Genomic DNA, 21,034 nt, shown 5'->3' on the forward strand with positions numbered 1-21,034 from the left:
CGGAAGCTTCTGACTAACCACGCGTGACTGCTTAACTACGTTAAAATCACCGTATTTTCAGCAGTTTCTAAGCTGTTCACACCGTCCAAAAAAAGCCTCAGCACTCAAGTCTTTGAACAGTTCACCCAATAAAGCTGATGTTGTGCACCAGGGGTTCTGGAGGTTTCTCTTCAGCTGCAGCTGAAACCTGGCAGGATTCATCTCCTTTTGCCCAGCATCCTGAGCCTTGCAGGAAAACAAGGCCAAAAAGAACAACCAACCTCAGGTCTTGACAAGCAAAGCTTCTTCCACTGGTCTGACTTCAAACAGGGACGTGACATTGTTTTGACATACGAGTCCCATCTGTGCACCACAGAACGATGATGACAAAAGTATGATGCAAAGTCTTGTTAAGCAGTCACCCCAAATACAAAGAGAGCCTACAGAAGCTTGATGCAAAAATCCAGAAAGAGTCCAGGGCAGTGCTTGGGCATCGCTAAAGATTTAAGGACTACTGGGGATCATGTGGCCAGCCACAAACGGCCTCATCAGAGGTCATGACATTGTTCTGTGCTGCTGGGAAGAGCGAGCAGCCTGACACCCCTCAGCAGAGGTTTGGTGATCAGTTAAAAAAACCAAAAAAAAAAGGCCCAGGGAGGAGCTCCCGCTCACGCAGCCGATCGCCGGCGGATCACGAACACGCCTCGCTGCAGCTGCCCCAGGTAGATCCTCATCTTTGTGCTGTCGCTGGTTTTCCTCACCCAGATCTGCAGGAAAGAAAGAATATAAAAAATGGGGCGGGGAGATAAACTGGGGGTAAAAGGGGAGCACTCACAGTAAGCAACACACAGACCAATAAACTTATTGTCAGAGCTGAACACCTCTGTTACTCCCCTGTTACTCGGGTTAATCCTTTCTCCCTCCCCACATGAAGCATTTGCAACCTGAGTAGAACATGAAATAAGGTTTTTAACTTTACCTCCTTAACTTCCTGCTCGGAACAGTCCTCAAGAAAAATCACTCCTTCCACGCACCATCAGGAAAGCAGGTTCCTTTCTGCTCCAGTTCACAACAGAACTGTGGCATTAAGCTTTGCCTAATCAAGAATAAGTCTCCCTAGATCCACAGATCATAAAATTACCTACCCTGGGATTTGCCCAGGCAAGTAACTATTAGTCAAATGAAAAGCTCATCCTGACTCTGTTCCGTGAAGCATTTCCCACAATGTATTACAGAAGTGGTATCTGAAGACAAAAGGGCCTCTCTTTTAAAACACCTGCATGGAAGAATTCACACGACACGTTCCAAAGGACAAACTGCTGCCACTCCAGAGAATTTTTTAAATCTCTTTCAAGATGTTTAGATCCAAAACCTTGTACTTTAAAAATCAAGTCTGAGCAATCTCCTCTGCTTTATGTCATTCTAATGCATTTAAACATATTTAAATACGTGCATGAAGTAAGAATTATCCAGCTCTTAGTACTGGAGTATTTTATGACAGAGGTCCAGTATTTCCTACTGCAAAGGATTATAAAGTTATGTTGGCCTTTGATTTATTCTAAATTATTTTTTTAGCTATAGTAGCTATTAACTCTATTATTTTAATTATAAACTGACTTTATCAATAGGAGCCCTCAGTATACAATAAATTTAATATTTGCCTGTGTTTGTACTTCAATTATTTCCCCAGAGAAATTAAAATCAACATTAATTGAGAATCAGCTGCAACATTACCAAGAATTTGGTATGTTTTGCTTGCCAAAAGAATTAAGAATTTCTGAGCAACTGTACAAAACAACAAACATGTACAATTTTACATTTTATCACGATATGATGGAATGGTAGATTAGTTTTGCTAAAATTAACTGCTTTGTTAAGTTCCACTTGGAGCAATATTAAAGTTCAGGTTTAAGTGACCACAACAGTGCAGTTACTTAACATTAAAATCTGCCACAGTGTTCAGAAAAATAAACACATCAAGACATATTCTGAACTTAAAACCGATGTTTCAGACACACAATATATTGTGCCATCAGAGAAGAGCATCTGTTAATCCTAAAACTGAAAGAGGTGGGAAATAGGAACAACCAAAACAATTTCTGATTTTTTTTTATTCCTAGACTTCAAAAGAAAAATAAGCTTCCTCCTTTTTTTCAACTTCAACAAGCTGAGATTTCTGAATAAACTAATAAAAAATAACACTTTCCTGCAGGTACTGAAAAGGTTTTTTTGTCAAAAAGCACTAGACCAGGTTGCTCCAAGCCCCATCCAACTTAGCCTTGAACAATTCCAGGGATGAGGCAGCCACGGCTTCCCTGGGCAACCTGTGCCAGGGCCTCCCCACCCTCACAGGGAGGAATCAATAGATTGCATTTCCCTCATGGTTTCAGGTAAGGTGCTCCCAAAGAATTCAGTTTTAATGTTATAAAGTAACAGTAATAACTTTAATCAAGTCAGCAGCACTACATTTAGCATCCATTTGCACACTACCACTACTTTATCTGAACTATCAACTGCTGAGCACCACAACTGTTACTGCCAGGGGAACAGTTGTGATACAAACATATCCCATATGCAACTCGTTCTGAAGAAAATAAAGTATTTTCCCTCAGCTGCCACAACAAATTAAAGTTCCTTTACTGGCTGATTGAAGAGAAGTGCACTCAAGTCTATTATTTCTTTCCCTGAAGTGTCTGGAATCTGCAAGCAAAGAATAAACTGCTCCCTTTGCCCAACTGCTGCTCCTGCAGCCAGACTCACATCAATCTTGGGCACGGAGCTCTTCACCTGCTGCTCTAAGGCTTCAGCAGCAGCCACAAGGAAATTGCCTCAGACAAATGACTGGCCTGCCCCATCTCCCAGGGAGGTGATGGATGCTGCCAGAGAGCTTCTCAATTAGCAGGGAGAATCTTCTTCCCTCACAACAACTGAATTTGGTGACAACGTTTTTTCTCATCCTCCTCTGCATCCCCAATGGAATTTCTTTTAATCCTGCATTAACAACTGTTCTTGAAATAACAGAAATGGAATTTATGAATGTAGTGCCAATGAGATGCAACATGTCAGTTCTACCCATTTTTCAGGCTACCACTTGTAAAATGTAGGATCATTCTTTAAAAACAGAGCAAGTGTCTTCCCATCTCAAAAAAAGAGATTTCTCAACTCGGCTTTATCTCGGATTCAGCTTCTTTACACACTAAATATGTATCTTTGCTGAAAGGTTCACTCTTAGTCCTCACTGGACCCATGTCCTCCCCCCCTCTGCTGAAAAACAAAAGCAGCCCACCACCTCGTTGGCGCCCACAGAGCTGATCACACAGCTGATCTTCGTGTTGTCTTTAGACTCCAGGTAAATAGCCTGGCTCTTGTGGTACCTGCAGAAAGAAAAAAGGGAAAGGAAACACATGAAACCACTGGTGATAAAGCTGGGATTCCACGTGCATCTGGACAGAGTCAGTCTGAAGTCTGTCTTTCCACACCACTTTCTCCATCTTCGCAACACAGCGAGTGCTCCGGTTCTACACACCCACACCTTCCCTTTCCTGGTATTTTAAAATGCATGATTCACATTCAACTCTACATGCAGGCTACTGAAAACAGGTTTCACATCTGCAAGAGGAAGGGGCAGAGCACCAGCCACAACACAAGAGAACACTGACTGCCTTTCACATTGCAGACACGGGATGGATTTCGGAAGGCAACTCCATATTATGCCTCGTAAAATACGACAGAGGAAGTCACAGATACTCAAGAGTTATTAACATTTCCCAATACAAAATTACCAGTGCACCACCACCACCACCCAAAGTGAATTATCCTCAATCAGTGCAGTTTGTGTGTTGTTTAACAAGACCTCAAATCTCTAATACTGTTTTATTTTGTGAAAATACCCAAAACTGATAAGTGATGAGTTTCTGACCCCATAACAAACTGTATATACCTGCCATTAGGAGCCTGTGACTAAACATACCCATTTCCCCCCCCTTTTTTTTTAAGCTATGTATTGTTCTTAATGTGTTGTGTACAAAACAAAGACTTTGAAAGTCATAACTCTGAATTACTTGTTTCCAGGGACTTGCCCCCTTCACAGCCCACATTTCTCTAAGTGCTGCAGCCAAACCCCCCCAGTTTCTGTTTATTCTGCCCAGGAGAGTTCTGTAGGCAGAACTAATCACACTGAAACAGGTGATTTGTAAGTAAATAATCAAGCAAGCACCAAAATCCTTTACAATCATAAAAGCATAACTGTATTTCCACCTTTACCCTAATCATGATGTGCTTCATATTTATCAGGGCAATCCAAGCTGCAGAATCACTACACAGCTACTCCCTCAGTAGCTACTCAGTACAACTCCTGCAGTCTGAACACCATTTGCAAAATGCATGGATTTATTTAATCTTTACAGCTATTTCTAAAATAACCACGCTGTAAATATGGAAGTCTTCCCATGGTTTATTCCACAATGTCTTCCTGCTGGCTCACGTACTCAGAATTTTCACACTGCTTGCCAGTAACTAGAATGAGTGTCAGCTTTGAGCCTTCTAAACATACTCACTACCCACAGGCTGGGTGAGGTAATAAAAAAACCCCAAATCCTGCAACCTTTTGACACCTGTGCCCGACCATTGCTCTTTCTCCTTCATTTTAACAGAAAGGATGTCAGTGGGTTTCAGGACAATGCAACAGCAACAATGACGTTAAGCCAAAAAAATCACAGTTTAGTGAGTCCAGATGTCATTAAATGATACAAAGGAACTGAATAAGCTACTACAAACGCCAGGCCTCACTAAGATAAGACAAAAATCTCAGTCCAGCAGTGTCCTACCATGCTGTGAGTGCTTAAGCAAGGAGAATTGATGATCTTGATACAATCAGTATCAGTGCAGAAGACACCAGTGCAAATGACACCTCTCAAGTGTTATCTGTGCCTGCACAGATAATGAAATATTTTTCCCCCACTCGAAGCTGTTTCTTTCAATTTTTGATTACCACACGTGGCACAGGCTTCAGCCCTCGGGTTTCACATCACGAGTTACCATCCATCAGTAAATGCACGTTAATTGTGCAGAAGGAAGGCAAGGGAACAAGTTGGCTCAGCACTGTTTCACTGAGGAGTCGTCTCACGCTCTGTGCACGCACAGACAGGTCAGCTGAAGGCACAGCCTGGTACCTGTTCGTGCCTCACCCTTGTGCCAAGCTTATACATCCACAGAGGGGCAGAACTCAGGAAAACACTCCAGATGAAATATGCAATGGAGTTTTAAGCTGGCTTTCAAGAGAGGGGAAAGTGCCAAACAACTCTTGTGTTGCAGTGATAAAACGCACCACAGCGCTCACAGGTGAGACAAGCAGAAACAATTCCACTTCCTGCTATAAAATATTTTGCTGAAGGGCCAAGATTTTCAGCTGGAACTCCATCAGGAGATTGAAAGAAATCCCTCTACATTATTGAAGGCAGCAAAGCTAAAAGCAAAAAAAAGATGGTTGTTTTACAGTGAGCTGTATTTTAAGATTCGATGGAGGAGCACGGAGCAAACTGACTGAGGATAAAAAACTGAATCTAATTCCACATTCATCTGAAACTCTCCACTTTGGAGACTTATTTGTGAAATATCTCTGCAAAGCCTTAGGGGGTCCTTAAACATTCAGTGCTTTCAGATAGCAGTCATGCACAGCTGCATCAGGAAACAGAGAAAGTCACTTCTGAGCTGTCAGGTTTAGCATTTCTGTGCATGCCAGCACTCTTAATGCACCTTAGAAAGAATTACCCTCCCACTATCGAGAGTTACTTCATTATTTTAAAACAGCAGCTACTTTGGAGAAGTTCTATTACTATCAATCAAAAAAAAAAATCTAAGCAGGATTATAACAGCCAAAAAATGTAAAATACTTAACTTAAAACAGCATTAAGAACAAGGTAGATAGGAAAGACAACATCTGGAATTCCTGACAGTGAGACCCTCATGACAACTGAATTCAGCTAGATGAAAATATTTGTTAGTGCTTTATGTCCCAACTAGATACCCTTCTGAGAGAGTTGGTGCTTTTGTGAGATTCATCTGGGCTCGCTGAGCCTCTTCCAGGTTTAAATTTAGTGGGAAGTGGGGAGCTTTACTGGCAGATTACTTCAGATTCCATTTTTTTTCCTTTTTTTTTACTAGTGAACACTTTTCAGCACCCCACACACTAAAAATTCTGAAGAACAGTTGACTCGTCCAAATATACCCCGGAGATAATTTTTTTGTGTGTGTAAAGTGACTATGAAAGCAAAAAAAAGAGAACTTGATGAATTTGTGAAGCCTGTTCAGTTCACATCTGCTTTATGCTTCATGGACATTTAAACCCAGGCAGCAGCTTTTATCAGAGCTATGTACACTGAACCCTTGATGAAACATCACAGTCAGAAGGGAAAAGTGACCAACTGTACAAGATGACTCTTGTGTGGAAAACAAGCTTCACACCTGTCATTTTCTGTGATAAAACTACAACCTCATCACTTGTTATTTTGAGCCACCAGAACACTGAAGAAGGTTACAAACAAGCAAATTGCTTTCTGCTCAAGGAGAACAAGATTGCCCCCTTGATTATCCAGGTTTGCATGTCTCATGGATTAAGTTTAAGACCTACTAAGATTTCTCTGCAGAGTTTAATATTTTCCTTGTGTTTTGTGAGGCTTGTACAGCTGTACAGCCATAAAACTCAACAGAGCTAAATCCAATCAGCAATTCTGAAGTTGCCTCTCCCAGGTGGATCTGATCTTTAAAGGTTATTTGGATTTATTAGAAACATTTTTCATCCTGCTCTGCTGGTGGATGACGTTTCTTCTGCCACCTTGTGGAATGCTGGGCTTGTGTTCCACAAAGCTGAACCCCTGGAATGTGAATGCTGCTGACACCACTGTGCCCAAAAATCATGGAGTGTCTGGATCCAAGCTGAGCAGCTTCACAGCTCCATCCCACTGTGTCTGCTGCTGGCTCTCTTACCTAATATCAGGTTTGACAAAAATACTTCCTAAGCGTCACAGTGGACATCACTGACTCCATGGGAAAGATTCAGGTCTCCTTTTATTGGAGCCACTAGTTATCCCTCAAACCTACGGGGTCTAAACACTCCACCATCACTTCTGATTTACTGGTTGCAATAATGAGCCCTTGGGGGGAAGCAGCAAACTCTGCCCAAAAACATTTTGTCCACAAATTCTTTGATCAAAGCAATTTCTCTCTGCAGCCTTTTCCTCTTCACTACACAACACTCAGGCTGATTAAAACAGAAATCCCCCAGGCCTCACCATCTCTTATCGTAGTAGAGTTTTCCATCTTCTATCCGGGCTTCAAACCGCTGTGCAGGAGACTCTGCTGGTGTAGCTGGGAGGTGTTCAGGAGAGGAGGGGGAAGCTGAGAACAGGAGAGACACTGTGCTTAAAAAACCAGCATGTGTCCATCACACAGTAGCACATCTGACTGCAAAACTGCAGTTAATAAGGTCATATATGCAGAAATAATAAGCCCAGAAAGCTAAAAACTCAAATTTCCCTCAGAAAAGTATTACATATTGGTATGAATAACTCAACCTCTGCCTTGAATTATAATATTCACTGAAGATTTAACTGAAAAAAACATTCGTAGGTAAGTGATGGACAGTATGTCCTTGGTTTTGTTTTAATTCTAACCCAAACTAAAGTAGTTAAACAGGGTCAGAATTACTTAAGCAAGTTGCTACCACTCTGTCTTGAAATTAAGTGCACAGACACATCTAGAGAGCTGGAGGCATAAAACCCTAAGTGCTCAATCCCTCCACTGACCTGACAAGTAGGCAAGGTGTCCAGATGCACCTGAATATAATGAAAAACCCTCTTTACACAGTTGGATTGTCCCATGTTTCAGCCACCCAAGATACACATCTCCCTTCTCATCCCTGAAAAACGTCAGGGCAGACAAAGAGACTTCACACAGGGCCCGTTCAGCACAGCAGCCACACAAAGAACAGCAATTACACAGTCAAAACAATTATACAGCCAAACTCCACAGTCAGCAATTATACAGTCAAGCATCTACAATATCATTCTCTGCTCAGAACAGCACCACTGTGAGCAAGTTCTAATGCAACTGTTAACTCACCTGGTCTCTTGGGTGATTTAAGCTACATGGGAAGAGAGCAAAGCAGTGTTAGAGATCTGACAGGAGCCTTACAAGCTGCAGTAATAATTTCAGATATCTCACTTTCCATACTCTCAATGCTTCTGTTTTAAATGCACTGTTAAGTGGCATTTCATACAACCAGAGCAGTGTGCTATAAACAGCCAAAGGTGCAGATAATCAGGATCATGATACAAAACTGAACTTGAGAGCATTCAGACAATCCACTCAAATGAGCCAAACCCATCTAACAGACTATATTTTTGAACATGATCCAACATTTGTCAGGGTACACAAAATACAGGAGATAAATCACCAGAAACACCTCAACACCTGGCACAAAACCCATGTTCCACCACCATCCTCAAATGTCTTAATGAGCAGCCCCTAATGTAAGAAACTAGACAAGCTTTCAAGTGTTTAGTGAAAGCAATAGGTTAAGCAAAACTTGAAAAACTATAAACATGCACACTGCCCCCTATTCAATCTGCTGAAATATTGTGACAGCTGGGAGAAAAACAAGTTAATAAAAACCCCCACCTCACACTAAAGCCTAAACCAAAGGCAGCCTGTGATCTCCCAGAAAAACACACTGACACCTGTTCAACCATGCAGAGGAAGAAACTCCTTAACAGGAGCTCATCCCTTGGTTCAGACAAAAGGTAACATTTTTAGATGGCAGTCATTTTAATTAGGTTAATTAAACCTATTAAAATAAAAGGGAGGAGATACCATCTTGCTAAATCTTTTATTGAGCTACTTCAGAAAGCCTACAGGGATGAAACAGTCCCACACCTCAAAAGGGAACATTAAAGAGAGCTCTGTTCTCTTTAGGGGAAAGCAATGGCTTTTTCTTTAAAACAAAGAAATACAATCAAGCAACAATCCCTACCTTATTCAGCGTTCTCAGGTCCTCCATTATTTGCTCATCAGTCAACAAATAATTTAGCTGAGGTATCCAGAATTAAGGTTCCCATAAGCTCTTGACAAGCAAGGCTAAAAATTAAAGGTCAATGACATTTCACTTGACTAAATGTAAGCCAAAAGGTTTCTGTAAATTTGCATAAGATTTTACTAAAGTGTCACACTTGAGCTTTTTTTGTCATAGGAATTAATAGGAGCCAATCTCCACTGAGCCTCATCTTCAGCAGCAAACAGTGCAAAATGACTTTAATTTATTCAGACACAACCATCAATGAAAAACCTTTAGTGCATTGACATTTACTTCATGGAGGCATCAAGCACCAGCATTTTCAGTGCTTTTTGTCTTGTATTTCTGTAGAGAAGAATCTGGGAGCTGGAGCAACAGACTCACTTCAGATTTTGTACAAGGAAACAAACCCCACCCAAACCCAGGGAAATAAAACTCATCAGTAAGCAGGAGTAGAGAGATAGAGAGAAGAGGGGAAAGCCATACAAAATTAAATTCAAAAATTAAAGCCACAGGTACAAGACACATTCTTGTGGGGATGAGGATAAATAAGAGCCTGTAATGCACCTGAAAACAAACCCCAAACCCCAGAACACAGGAGTTAGTCTATTATAGTCTTATTAGAGCTTTGCTGTCCTTTTGTTTCTCCAAAACAGCTGTTAAGTCAAAAGTATTCAAAGTATTAAACTAAAGTTAACAATTGCTAGGCTGCATTTCCAGGATTTTGGTTCTGATGGACTTTAATCTCCCCCCAGTGTGGGTAGGCAGAGAGGGTTTCATACTGTGCCTGCTGTATCATGCTCAATTAGCAGGTCATGTTCACTATGAAACTCATTTATTTTGGATGAGATAGGGGCACTAATAAATGATCATATTTTCCCTGACAGAGTGAACAGAATCTCCAACCAGAAAGAGGTTAATTAAAACTGGAGATGCTTGTGACCATCCTGCATGAACTCCAGGAGTTCAAGGTTTGATACTGCCTTCAGAAAATGCCAGTCACTAAGATAAGTTTTTTCCTAATCTAAGACATACAAGTTTAGAATCTAATAAGAAGCCTCTGCAAAATAAATATCCTTGCCTTCATTTCCAGGTGAATTTAATATACAAATGTAAAAACTGCCTGTCATCACAGAAGAGCTAAAAACATATTTCCAGAAGCCAAGGAACATTTTAATTCTGAGACATGCAACAAGGCAGAACAGAAGGATTACATATACATGTGTTTCTCTCTCGTGAGACATAAAAACAGGATGAATTTTCATCTTTTCTTATTCAAAGAACAAATCTACCACTCCTTGCTTTTGCCATGCATTTTCTGGATTAGGGATCTGAAGCCTTTATCAGAAATGGAAAAACTAGTTTGATATGACAAATATGATCTTCCTGGTGAATGTTTTGTCACATCTTGAAATGAGAAAAGCTTTGGCTCATGCAAAAAGCCATTTACTATCTACGGAATCAATTATCTCAGCATATAAATATAATGTCCTTTCAAAGTTTTTCCTTTGTGGAAAAAAATTTGTCCGTAGAATTCAAACTATTCTGACAAATATAAAGTTATCTCATGATACTGTAAGGTTTCAGTTAGGATACCAAGGGATCTCCAAACACAGGTTTTTACATACACATATTATAGTATATAACTGCTATATTGGTTTATCACACATTAGACATGACAACTGTGCTTCGTTCTTTCCTAGGGTAAATTTGATCCTAGCATTTAATTTCATTTTCTTTCCTGCACAACACAAAGGTGCAGGTGGCACACTGGCTTCAAATCCAACAGCCTTCCAATGACTCTGTGAAAGGATATCAGGGGCAGGTTTCCTCCTCTTGTCCGGGATGGGAACTGGATCATTTGGTCGTCGCCTCAGTTTCCTTGTCATAATAGGCTTCACTTCCATTGAATCTGGAGAGTAATGAAGTTGGAGAGCTGATAAGACCAGAAAAAAAAGGAGAAAGCAGCAGCAGCAGCTTTCTACACAGGGCACAAGGAAAATAATCTTTCCTCTTTCATCCAGCAAATTGAATTTTTTTTTCTTTTTTTTTTTTTGTGACAGCTTCCAGCACCCGGAGCGGGAAGTGCTGCCGGTGAACACAAGTTCTCTTTGCCATCAGGTCACTGTTCAGTGACTGCTGCAGTGCCATGGTTACAGCTGGCATTTACAGCTGCTCCACGTACAGATAAGCAGCACAATGATGCTACGAGGGTTCCAGGAAAATTTCTTCAATGCTAATTCCATCTGCCTGGGACAGAGCATTTAAAAGGCCAAGTTCGTGGAGCTCTTTGCCAACAAAACTTGGATCATAATTAGCATGTCAAACATCTGCTACAAATCAATTAATGTTTTCTCATCTTCGATCAAGAGAAACAGCTTTGTCAAGGGAATACAGGAAGTTACTGCATTCAAGACTGATACAAGTCTGCTGGAGTGATTTTAAACAAATAGAATTCAAATTCAGATTATCTAAAAATTATTAATGAAATGAACCTAATTAATAACATGCAGAGCAACAGTTGACAGGAAATAAACTGCAGCATATGCACTGGGGAAAAAGCAAAAAAAGTCTGTTTAAAGGTGAAACACCAGTCCCCTCACCAAGGAACTATCTGAAATGGCAGTTTGTCCAAGTGTCTACACGGAGCCTTAACTGAACAACTCCACCAAAACCCTCAGAACTCATTCCTTAATTTATGAAGATATGTTGAACTGGCAACCAAGAGACCACATCTTCAATGCCAAACACATCATGTCCCCTCTCTTTGTATGTGCTGAGATTTATTTGCTCATCTTTAGGTACCACTACTATCTGTGAAGCCCCTTTGGCTCCCTCTAGATGCTGAAACCTTGAGCAGCTCTGCATGTGCAAAATACACCAAATTCCTTGTCTCCTCATCTCAAGGGTGAACAAGGATGACTACTAGACCAGACTTCATAATTAAAAAAAGTTATCAGGGGAACAACATAACTCAAGCTGTCTGAGTTATCAACAGTTTGTACCAAGCCAAGAGAACTCCTGAAGATGTCCAAACAAGGTTTAATTCTCACTTCTGAGCACTAATTGGATTATTAGCTTATATAACACCTGTAGATACTATGCAAGAAAGATGTGAAGGGTGCAACTCATGGACAGGCCTCAACAAGGAAACCACTATCTATGCAGGAAGTGAGGGAGTTGCTCTCAAAATGAGAAACAAATCAGACTTTTGGTTCAGGATCACAGCAGTGCAATTCTGCAGGAGGTTAATTACCCCTCAAATTAGCTCCACTGTGTCAATTACTACAATGAGCACTGCCAAGGCAGCAAAGGCATCAACTGCTCTCAAAGAAATCTGTCCATTTAATGTAAATTTTCCAGAGTCTGGACACAAAAGCAGTTCATAAATCTATTTTTCTGGTTTAAAGTAGAATATTTCAACGTTTATTGTCTGCCTTTCTTCAACTACTTGACACCTACTACTGTAGGAAGAAAAGGGCACAGTTTACAACCTGGCATCACTGCTCAGGTCAGTACTGTGACATATCTCAATAGTTTTATTGCCAGATCACAGGAACTAAATCAGCCCATTTCCCTGTCTATAAGAAAGCCCATCATCCACTCTGCTGCTTGACTGGCACTGTTTGATTCACCTGTCAGCAATTCAGGTCACTCAATTTTATTAGGAACTGCTTTCTCCATTAAAAGGCCATCAATTTGTGTTCTACCCTCCTGGCATTTCACACCAGTTGTCTGTATAAACCACCATTGCCACCTTTAGAGCTTTTTCTCCTAAGCAGCAGCAGAGTGGATAAGATAAGTGACAGCTGCTTATCTTCTTCTTACCCCCTGTTAATTCCATGGTTAGCTTTTCATTCTCAATCATCTTCTTCTTCTCTTCCAGCTCCGCAATCAGATTTTCCTTAAGCTCAATTTTCTTATCTTCAAACTCCTTTGCTGCTGCCTTCTTTTCCTTCACATAATTTTTCTCCACCTGATCTGTCTAATGCAAACCAAAAGAGCAAGGAGGTTAATTAAGAGACCAATGATTCTAGTTAATGATATCACAACAGCTTTTCAAATGCTGTATTGATCAGCCTTTCGGTTCAAAACTGTAGCGAGTTCTAAAGATTATCAATATTCATAATCAACAGAAAACCATCTAAATATGACTTAGTACTATTATATTGGCTAAAGAGTTAATTATTTTTAAAAAGACATTTTAATGTTGCATAACATATCAAGTCTTCTCAGATTTATAAACAGGACTATAATTTATTGCCCTAAACAACCTTTTTTAGGCAACCCAATGCACAGCCAGACACAACAGCCCAAAAGCAAATATTTAATTCTATTTTTAAAACAAAGTGCAGAAGTTACTTGAAGTAATACCAGCAGTAGGCTGTACTACAACTCCAGTGTAACAAAGCCAGATAGAGGAAGAAAATTTCTTTAAGCCTCCCTGGAAAACAAGCCCAAGTACTGGTTGATGAAACAGGTTTATACCTCTACCACCTATATATATATGAGTAAATTAAGAGTACTTACTTCCAGCTGCAGGAACAGTTCTGAAATGCAAGAAAGACTTACTTTATTATCCTCAAAGATGCACAAAATTACTTCCTTAACATTTTAAGCCACTGAATATTGCAGCCAAGACAGGCAGTGAACCAAATAGTGTATGTACTCATCCCACCTCTACTCTCACTTTTCAGTTTTATGCTGAAAATAAAGTAACCACGAAAAAATTTCACAAAAATATGCTGTTAATATAAGTTATTTACAGACTGCCAGGAAACTGAAAAGCTTGCACAGCAGTATTCCATAATATTCAGTTTGGCTACTACTCCCAGCAGTACTAAGCAGGTAGTTCACCTTTCTTCCTATTAAATTACAATCAATTAAGACTAGATAAAAACTTCCCATACAGGAGCTTGAAACATGCAACTAAATATTCACAGTTTAAGCCAACTTCATGAATTTCAGCAAACACTGGTTAAGAAATAATTCTGCAGCTGTCAGAAGATTGATCTACTCAACTTACACGTGTGATTTCAGCCTCCTTATGCCTGAGAAAACAAGGGAATTGTTGTGTAGCATTGAAGGTTAAGTGCCAACACATGGCAATGATTAGTTCAAGTCAGACCTATGGATGAGGTGAAGGGATTTGAGGGTGTGAAATAGTCCTGCTACTGATGTTTGTGCCATCTCTAACACCTTGAAATTAAGCAGGATTGCATTTCCTAGAGGACATAACGGCCAAAACAGAGTTTTTACTCAAGAGAGTGGCAACAAAAGCAAATTAAGGCACCTGATCACTGTATTTCATCAGCATATTAAGCTTTGGTAATACCTGAAACAGGAAAAGCTTCTGTAAAGACCACAAGCTTCAAAAATATGTTTTGGGAAAGACTGTAGTAGCAACACTGTACTGGTGGGCTTTTTTAAACATGAATTTTAAAAAAAATAAATAAAATAAATACCAAAGACAATAATGGCCCAGTAAAAAAATCAAACCTTTTGTCTGCAAAGAGCTCTACCTGCTGAGCATGGAAGCAGTTGGGTTGTTTAATCACAAAATTGAAAGTTATCACCACCTGCCCTCCTGTGGAAGAAACAAGGTGCTGCAGCACTGGCCTTGGCCAGCCAGAAATACCAGCTTGCACTTAGTCTTAATTTTACCAAAACAACCCAGTATTGCCAGGATGCAGCTCTAGTGCACGTGAAATTCATCTCAGAACACAAATTCCTGTTAACAAGAAGCAGTTCAAATCACTTAAATTACTCAAGAGAATCCTTTATCATCCCAAGCACTTTTAGAAAGACAGAATTCACACTATTCAAAGGTCAGAGTGGGTTGGCCATCATACAACTGCCACTGCCTCTCTGCTGTATTTCCCAGATTAACAGCCCAGGCATCACAGGATTCATCCAACTTCTCTAAAGGAGGAACAGCTACAATTCCTATTCCCACATAATGGCCTCTATAAAAGGCCCTGCTTCAGCATCCAAGATAAGAACCTCCTAGGAAGAGAACAAAAAAGAGAGAGGGCAAGCAAAGGGACCTGATTTCCAAGCTATTCCTCTGCAGTAACACAATAAAGGCCACCCAGAGGGGTGAGAGCTGGGCACTATAAAAATGAACTTGGGCCTTTGCTCCTGGAACAGAGCAGAACACAAGGTACAGGCAGCCCTTTCCATGTCCCAGCTATGCAGAGTAACAGTTCCAGCAGCAAACCCTCTGTATGCATTGTTCTGGGGCACAAAACAGATCTCTGGGAAAGCATGTGCTCCTGAATTCCAGTCCTGCAAACCCAAGGGAACAGGGCACCCAACACCTTCAGCAAGTGGCACAAAACAACAAGCCAAAGTGGGAGCCTGTGGGTTAGGCAGATAAAAATTAAATAACTGTTTCTACTTGTGCTGTTTCACACAAATGAAGACTGTTTATTAGTGTTTAGTATCAGTCAGAAAACAATGCTGATGAGGGGGAAAAAAAATAATCAAGATAGATCCTATCATGCTTGGTAGAATCTGAAACAACTCACACTGTACCTACTGCACCCTTGGAAGCAGAAGAACCCTTGGCTCCAGCAGGTTCCTTTTCTTTAAAGCACAGAATTACCACTTTCTTTCTTCAGGTGTTTTAAAAACCATAAATTTAAGTTGGATGCAGTGTCTTACAGAGAAATTCCACTTACCTGCATTTCGTATCCTTTCTTTGTACTGCTGGTCCAACTTCTTCATTCTTTTCTGGTATTCCTGAAGAGTACCTGGAGTGGAAATAAATTGTAGATTCCCTCTGATTTTTTTCCCCCCCCAAATATTAAATTTTCTAAAGGAGCCATGCACCACTTGAAGCACAAATACTAAAATCTGAGATCAGAAAATTACAGTTCTACCTTGTTAATTTGAAAAAGCATATTCCCTGCTTCTTCAGAAAGTGGATTACTCCTTTTAAGAGATGCTTTAGCACACAGAGGATTAACACCAAGTGTTTAGAGGGGAAAAAGATGGAAGTGGCTGACATTTTTAACTCAGCAGCACAGCTGAGAGCCCACATGCAGTGAAGGATGCAGCTTACATCTTTCAACACCCCCATCCTTCCATGGCATTTGAAAAGTGCTGAAAATTGTCTAGGAACATAAAAAAGCCCCCCTTCAAAGTTTACCTTCCTGCAATTGCTGCAACTGCCTCTTCAGAGATGCCAGTTTGTCCTGATACATCCTGCAAAGACAGTCAGCATGAAACTTTGCTTTGCAAACCAAGCATACAGAGCCTGTTCCACCATCTCTTTAGGTTACAACACGTTGACACAGAATTAAGAACTTTTCAGAACTTCGGGAAACAAATGAATGACGAATTAAAAGAATTTTATTCAAATTCAAAGGTTTTCATTCTGTCTAAAAAAAAAAAACCCTCTGCCACCCCACTGGTTTTATGAACCAAATATTTTGGGAACAGTTCACGATAAAATAGAATTGATATTTATTAATGTTAATATCTAAAATGACATTTAGATCCACAAATTTACAGCAGAATCATTCTGCCACTTGGCCAAGTCTTACTATTTGTATCTTAGCTCCCTACATGTAACACAAGGCATGTCCTCACGGAGATCTTGACATGATTAAAAAAAAACAAAAAACCCCAAAGTCTGTTCCTGGTTCTGTTGCACACCTACATTTCCTTTACCAAGTAAGTATCTGTGGTTTAACACAGGCCAAGCCTTCCTGGCCTGTATAAAAACACGTCACTTCCAGTAAGCAAGAACTCAAAATACTGCAAATACTCCTAAACATCACAGGAAACTACTTCCAGTCTCCAAAAAGCCCATTTCTGGGACAGGACTAGCATTCCATTGTTTAAGGGATTTTGATAGGCATCTTGCTTTTCCTTAGCTTATATAAAGCAGATCCTTTGTTTTATTTAAAGCAGCAGGAGCCATTTGCAGGAAAACTCATAAGTCATAATTATTTCTTTAACCAAAACAGCAGCAGCACTTAATTCCTTGAATACATACAGACCAGAGAAAGTAACTGAGAAGAGCAGAAATACAAGTATATATCTTATGAGCTATTGGGCTAGGCATTTAAAAACCCCAATCTGGGCTCAAAACTCTGCAGTTTTGTGAAAATAACACCCCCAAACCCACAAATAAACAGAATATTACCTTACTTTGGATTAGTGTGGGTTACTTACTGTTCTTTCATTTCTACAAAGTCCTCCTCGTCGTGCTTGGCCAGGTCAGTCTCACTGGCATCCTCGGTGTCTAAAGGAGGTAAAAACTAACTTGTTAAAATTAAAGATTAAAAAAAAAATACTTAAAAACATGGAAACAAGCAAACACAAAACCAATCCCCAAACTTCAGGCAATTTAACCTCCAAGACACAACCTGAGGGGCCTCTGCAGAGGTGAATTCAAGGGTGGAACAAACCCTGTCATCTCCTTCCTGCAAATGGGAGTTTTGCAGTGAAGCTTTACATCAAGTCTGAACAACTCCAACTTCAGAGAGCCGGGGAATTTTTTCCCATTTAAGACAACAGGCTCTGCATTAATGGTCCCACATACACAGGTAAGACAGGAAAGACTCTGTAAGACCTTTCACAAGCTTGTCACCACAGTTCCACCCACTCAAAGCTGCTCAGGTTGATCACAAAGGTCTCACTGAAGAGAACAGTTACTCACTGTGACCTGAACTTCAAAGCTACCCATCACTCAGAAGCACTTCAACGTTTAACAACAAACACCAGCACTGCCACAAAAACAGCTCCACTTTATAAACAGGTAACATAAGCAAATTAAACCACTATGGGGCTGCTAGTTTTCTGCTAGAGCATTTTCAGGCTTCTATTTATAACACATGGGTAGCCAAGAATCCATCAGATTTCCTCCCCAAGGAGAGGTCAGTGTCTCCAGGTTTTACAGGGTACAGCTGTGAAACTTAATCACAGTTACATTCCCTACACGGGGAAGGGGGCCCAGACCCTTAAATCAAACCTTTCTCAGATTTTTTTTCTAAACCTACCAACGGTTTAAGCTCACACCAAAGATAAACCAAAAAGTTTTAACTGCAAGAAAAGCACTTAAGACGTCTGGGTCACCATAAAGGACTCCCATGCCCAATTTAGTTGTGTGTAGCCTTGGAGAGCCCTGAGTGACCCAAACACTGTCAGGATCTTTAACATCCCCCATCCGTGACCACAGCAGAGGTGATGGAGGGCTCTGCTGACAGCAACAGGCACTGTCCAAGGGTCTTCCTCCATCTCCCTTATTTGTTATTTTATGCACCCTACACCCCTGGGTACTTCGTGTTTTACTTCATTTCTTCTTGTCTTCTACAAATCCCCTCTTCCCTCTCACATCCTCCCACACTCCCTCACTGCTGTCCACACTTTCTCCTCCCTTAGCTGCCTCCTTCCCCCTTCACACCACAGAAATAGAACCAGTATATGAGATTTCTCCACTATTTTCCCCCCTGCTGCCCCACTCCATCAATACACTGCATTTCTCCACTATTTTCAACCTGCTATCTCACACAATTAACACTGAATTTCCCCAGTTTTCCCCCTGCTGCCCCACTCAATCAATACACTGGGTTTCTCCACTATTTTCCCCCTGCTGTCCCACTCAATCCCCCCTGCTCAGCGCCCTCCCGTCTCCCTCCTCCTCACCCGGAAAACCACGACTCCACCTCTCCGTGGACTCGGCTGTCCTACTCTTCCACGGGGGCACCCCTGCAACCCGACAGCTCCTTGTTTTCCTCGGGCGTTCTCGCTGCTCCAGAGTCTTTAACCACCCAACCCTCCCGCATCCTCCCGGCCGGGGTGTGTCCCCTTCTCCATCCCACTCTCCCACGCCGTCCCAGGGCACCAAACCCTCACCCACCCTCATCGGAGTCGCGGGCCCGGGCGCTGCGCTCGCCGTCCTCCTCCTCGGCGCTCTCCAGCTCCTCCTCCTCGTAGTAGTCGGGCGCGGGGGCCATGGCGGGGGCGGGCGGCCCCGGCGGGGCGGCGGGGGGAGCGGACACCAGCCCGGCCGCGCTCATGGCCGCGGGGGGCTCCGGGAGCGGCAGCGGCCGGGACGGACCGGGCGGAGCGGCCGCCGCTCGGCAACCGCGCCGGGAACCGCGGCCACGGCACTTCCGCTTCCGGGCGGCGCCGGGGCCGCCCCGCCCCCGCCCGGGCAGCGCGAGGCGCGGAGGGAGGGACGCGGGTTCGAGTCCCCGCCCCGCCAACACCGCGGTGGTTGAGGGTTTTATTTCTCTGCTTTTTATGGTTCGTCTCCCTTTTGGGGCACTTGTGTTGCAGGATTGTGGGCTTCTCGGGACGAGATACGTGGAGGTCCTGGAGCGAGCCCAGTGGAGGGTGAAAGTTGATCCAGGGACTGGAGCATCTCTGTTATGAGAGAGGCTGAGGGAGCTCTCATGGGTCTCTACAACTGCCTGAAAGGAGGTTGTAGTGAGGCGGGGGACAGTCTTTGCTATCGTGCCTGCAGTGAGAGGATCAGAGTAAATGGCCTTAATCTAAGACAGGGGAGATTTAGGTCAGATATTAGAAAAAAAAAAATCACTCTTAGGGCAATCAGGCACTGGAATAGGTTGCTCAGGGAGGTGGTGGAGTCACCATCCCTGGAGGTGTTCAAGAGGCATCTGGGCCTGGCACTGGGTGATATGGCTGTGGTGGTTTAGGGGTTATAGCAGCATTGCTGGGTGAACGGTTGGACTTGATGATCTTAAAGGTCTCTTCCAACCTTGATGATTCTGTGAGCTGGGCCTGCTCAGCCTCGAGAAGAGACAACTGAGAGGGGGTCCCGTCCATGTCTGTCAGTGTGTGCAGGGAGGGGTCAGGGGATGGACCAGCCTCTGCTCAGGGGGGGAGGCTCAGCAATGGGAGAAGAGGAACAGGCAGGAACTGATGCCCAGGAAGTTCCACCTGAACACAAAGAAGAACTTCTTCACTGTGGGGGTGACTGAGCACAGGAACAGGTTGCCCAGAGAGGGTGTGGAGTCACCCTCACTGGAGATATTCCAGCCATCAGGACACAATCCTGTGCCATGTGCTTTGGGATGCCCCTGCCTGAACAGGGAGGTTGGACCAGATGACCCACTGTGGTCCCTTCCAACCTGACCCATCCTGGGATTCTGTGGTACAGACACACGGCAGAGCTGCTCCTCAGCAGGCAAGGAGCAGGACCTTGCCGTGCTAGGAATGGACTTTTTAGGACACTTTGTACTCACCCAAACTTTATTATACTTTAATACAGAAATTGCTTCCCTGTTCCTCCATACTCACAGCAAAGCCCCACCACAGCACTGTGATCTCACTTTCACCCTGCCACTAAACAGCAGCTCCTAGAACACGTGCCCAAATCCATCAGGAATGCCCCAAATCTGCCAGGTACAGGTTATCCTCCTGACTAGACACTGTTACAGAATTAAGGACCAAGACACAGATCCTGTGTGAGACTCACACCGTTAAAACCAGGATCTGAAAATGCCTCACATGGATATTCCAGGCTAAATATCTCACCTATCTTCTGCAGCTCAAAGTCTAAGGGAAGGACTAATTAGTCTCCTTGCCTCCAGCACAGCCACACCAATGGCTCACCTTCAGCTGGGAGGTGCATTCCTCACATGCAGAGCTCATTGACTCACTGAGGCACTACGAGCACCTCACCGAGGGGAAGGAAATGGGTTTGGTCTAAAGGACGGAGCTCCAAAACCTGCAGCACTTCTCCAAACTCGCCGAGCCGGGCGCTCGGCACCCAGAGCAACACCAGGTCACACTCTGGTGTTCTGACAGGAGCTACCATAACGCAGTGCAGGCACTTGGCTCTCCTGCAGTTCACCCCAAAGGTCTGTTTGCCCAGACTGACAATTTTTAACTCGGAACGCCCATGCCAAGTATGCCCGGTGCCTTTTTCCATAAGTCAACATCGCCTGTAACAGGAGCCAGGCTGAGGCACGGCCAAAAGTCAGCACCACCCCGGAGCAGCTCCCAGGG

At 42.6% G+C, this 21,034-nt stretch overlaps 1 protein-coding gene across 2 annotated transcripts; it reads right to left on the reverse strand.

Annotated features, from left to right (window-relative positions):
• Window positions 1-322: 322 nt before the first annotated feature.
• On the reverse strand, window positions 323-19,080 carry SUDS3 (SDS3 homolog, SIN3A corepressor complex component). Of its 2 annotated transcripts, none has more exons than XM_017831345.1 (12): window positions 18,918-19,080; window positions 17,231-17,300; window positions 16,200-16,255; window positions 15,730-15,801; window positions 13,577-13,596; window positions 12,875-13,031; window positions 10,863-10,958; window positions 9,008-9,069; window positions 8,098-8,119; window positions 7,269-7,374; window positions 3,266-3,353; window positions 323-746 (listed from the first exon to the last, which is right to left on the reverse strand). In XM_017831345.1, the coding sequence occupies exons 1-12, from the start codon at window positions 19,075-19,077 to the stop codon at window positions 648-650; spliced, it is 1,008 nt and encodes a 335-aa protein (XP_017686834.1). In that variant the 5' UTR covers window positions 19,078-19,080; the 3' UTR covers window positions 323-647. The 2 variants fall into 2 exon arrangements, with proteins under 2 accessions (XP_017686834.1, XP_017686833.1); XM_017831344.1 differs by having other exon boundaries at window positions 3,269-3,353; window positions 18,918-19,077.
• Window positions 19,081-21,034: the final 1,954 nt, after the last annotated feature.

The sequence above is a fragment of the Lepidothrix coronata genome, unplaced genomic scaffold (assembly GCF_001604755.1).
Source record: "Lepidothrix coronata isolate B3197 unplaced genomic scaffold, Lepidothrix_coronata-1.0 Scaffold189, whole genome shotgun sequence".
Taxonomy (NCBI): domain Eukaryota; kingdom Metazoa; phylum Chordata; class Aves; order Passeriformes; family Pipridae; genus Lepidothrix; species Lepidothrix coronata.

Coding starts and splice junctions, on each gene's coding strand:
- SUDS3 (XM_017831345.1), bottom strand. CDS start 19,077: ATGAGCGCGGCCGGGCTGGTGTCCGCTCCCCCCGCCGCCCCGCCGGGG. Junction 16,256..17,230: donor TTTGTAGAAATGAAAGAACA/GTAAGTAACCCA, acceptor CTGTCTTTGCAG/GATGTATCAGGACAAACTGG. Junction 3,354..7,268: donor CTCTACTACGATAAGAGATG/GTGAGGCCTGGG, acceptor TTCTTTCTGCAG/GTACCACAAGAGCCAGGCTA.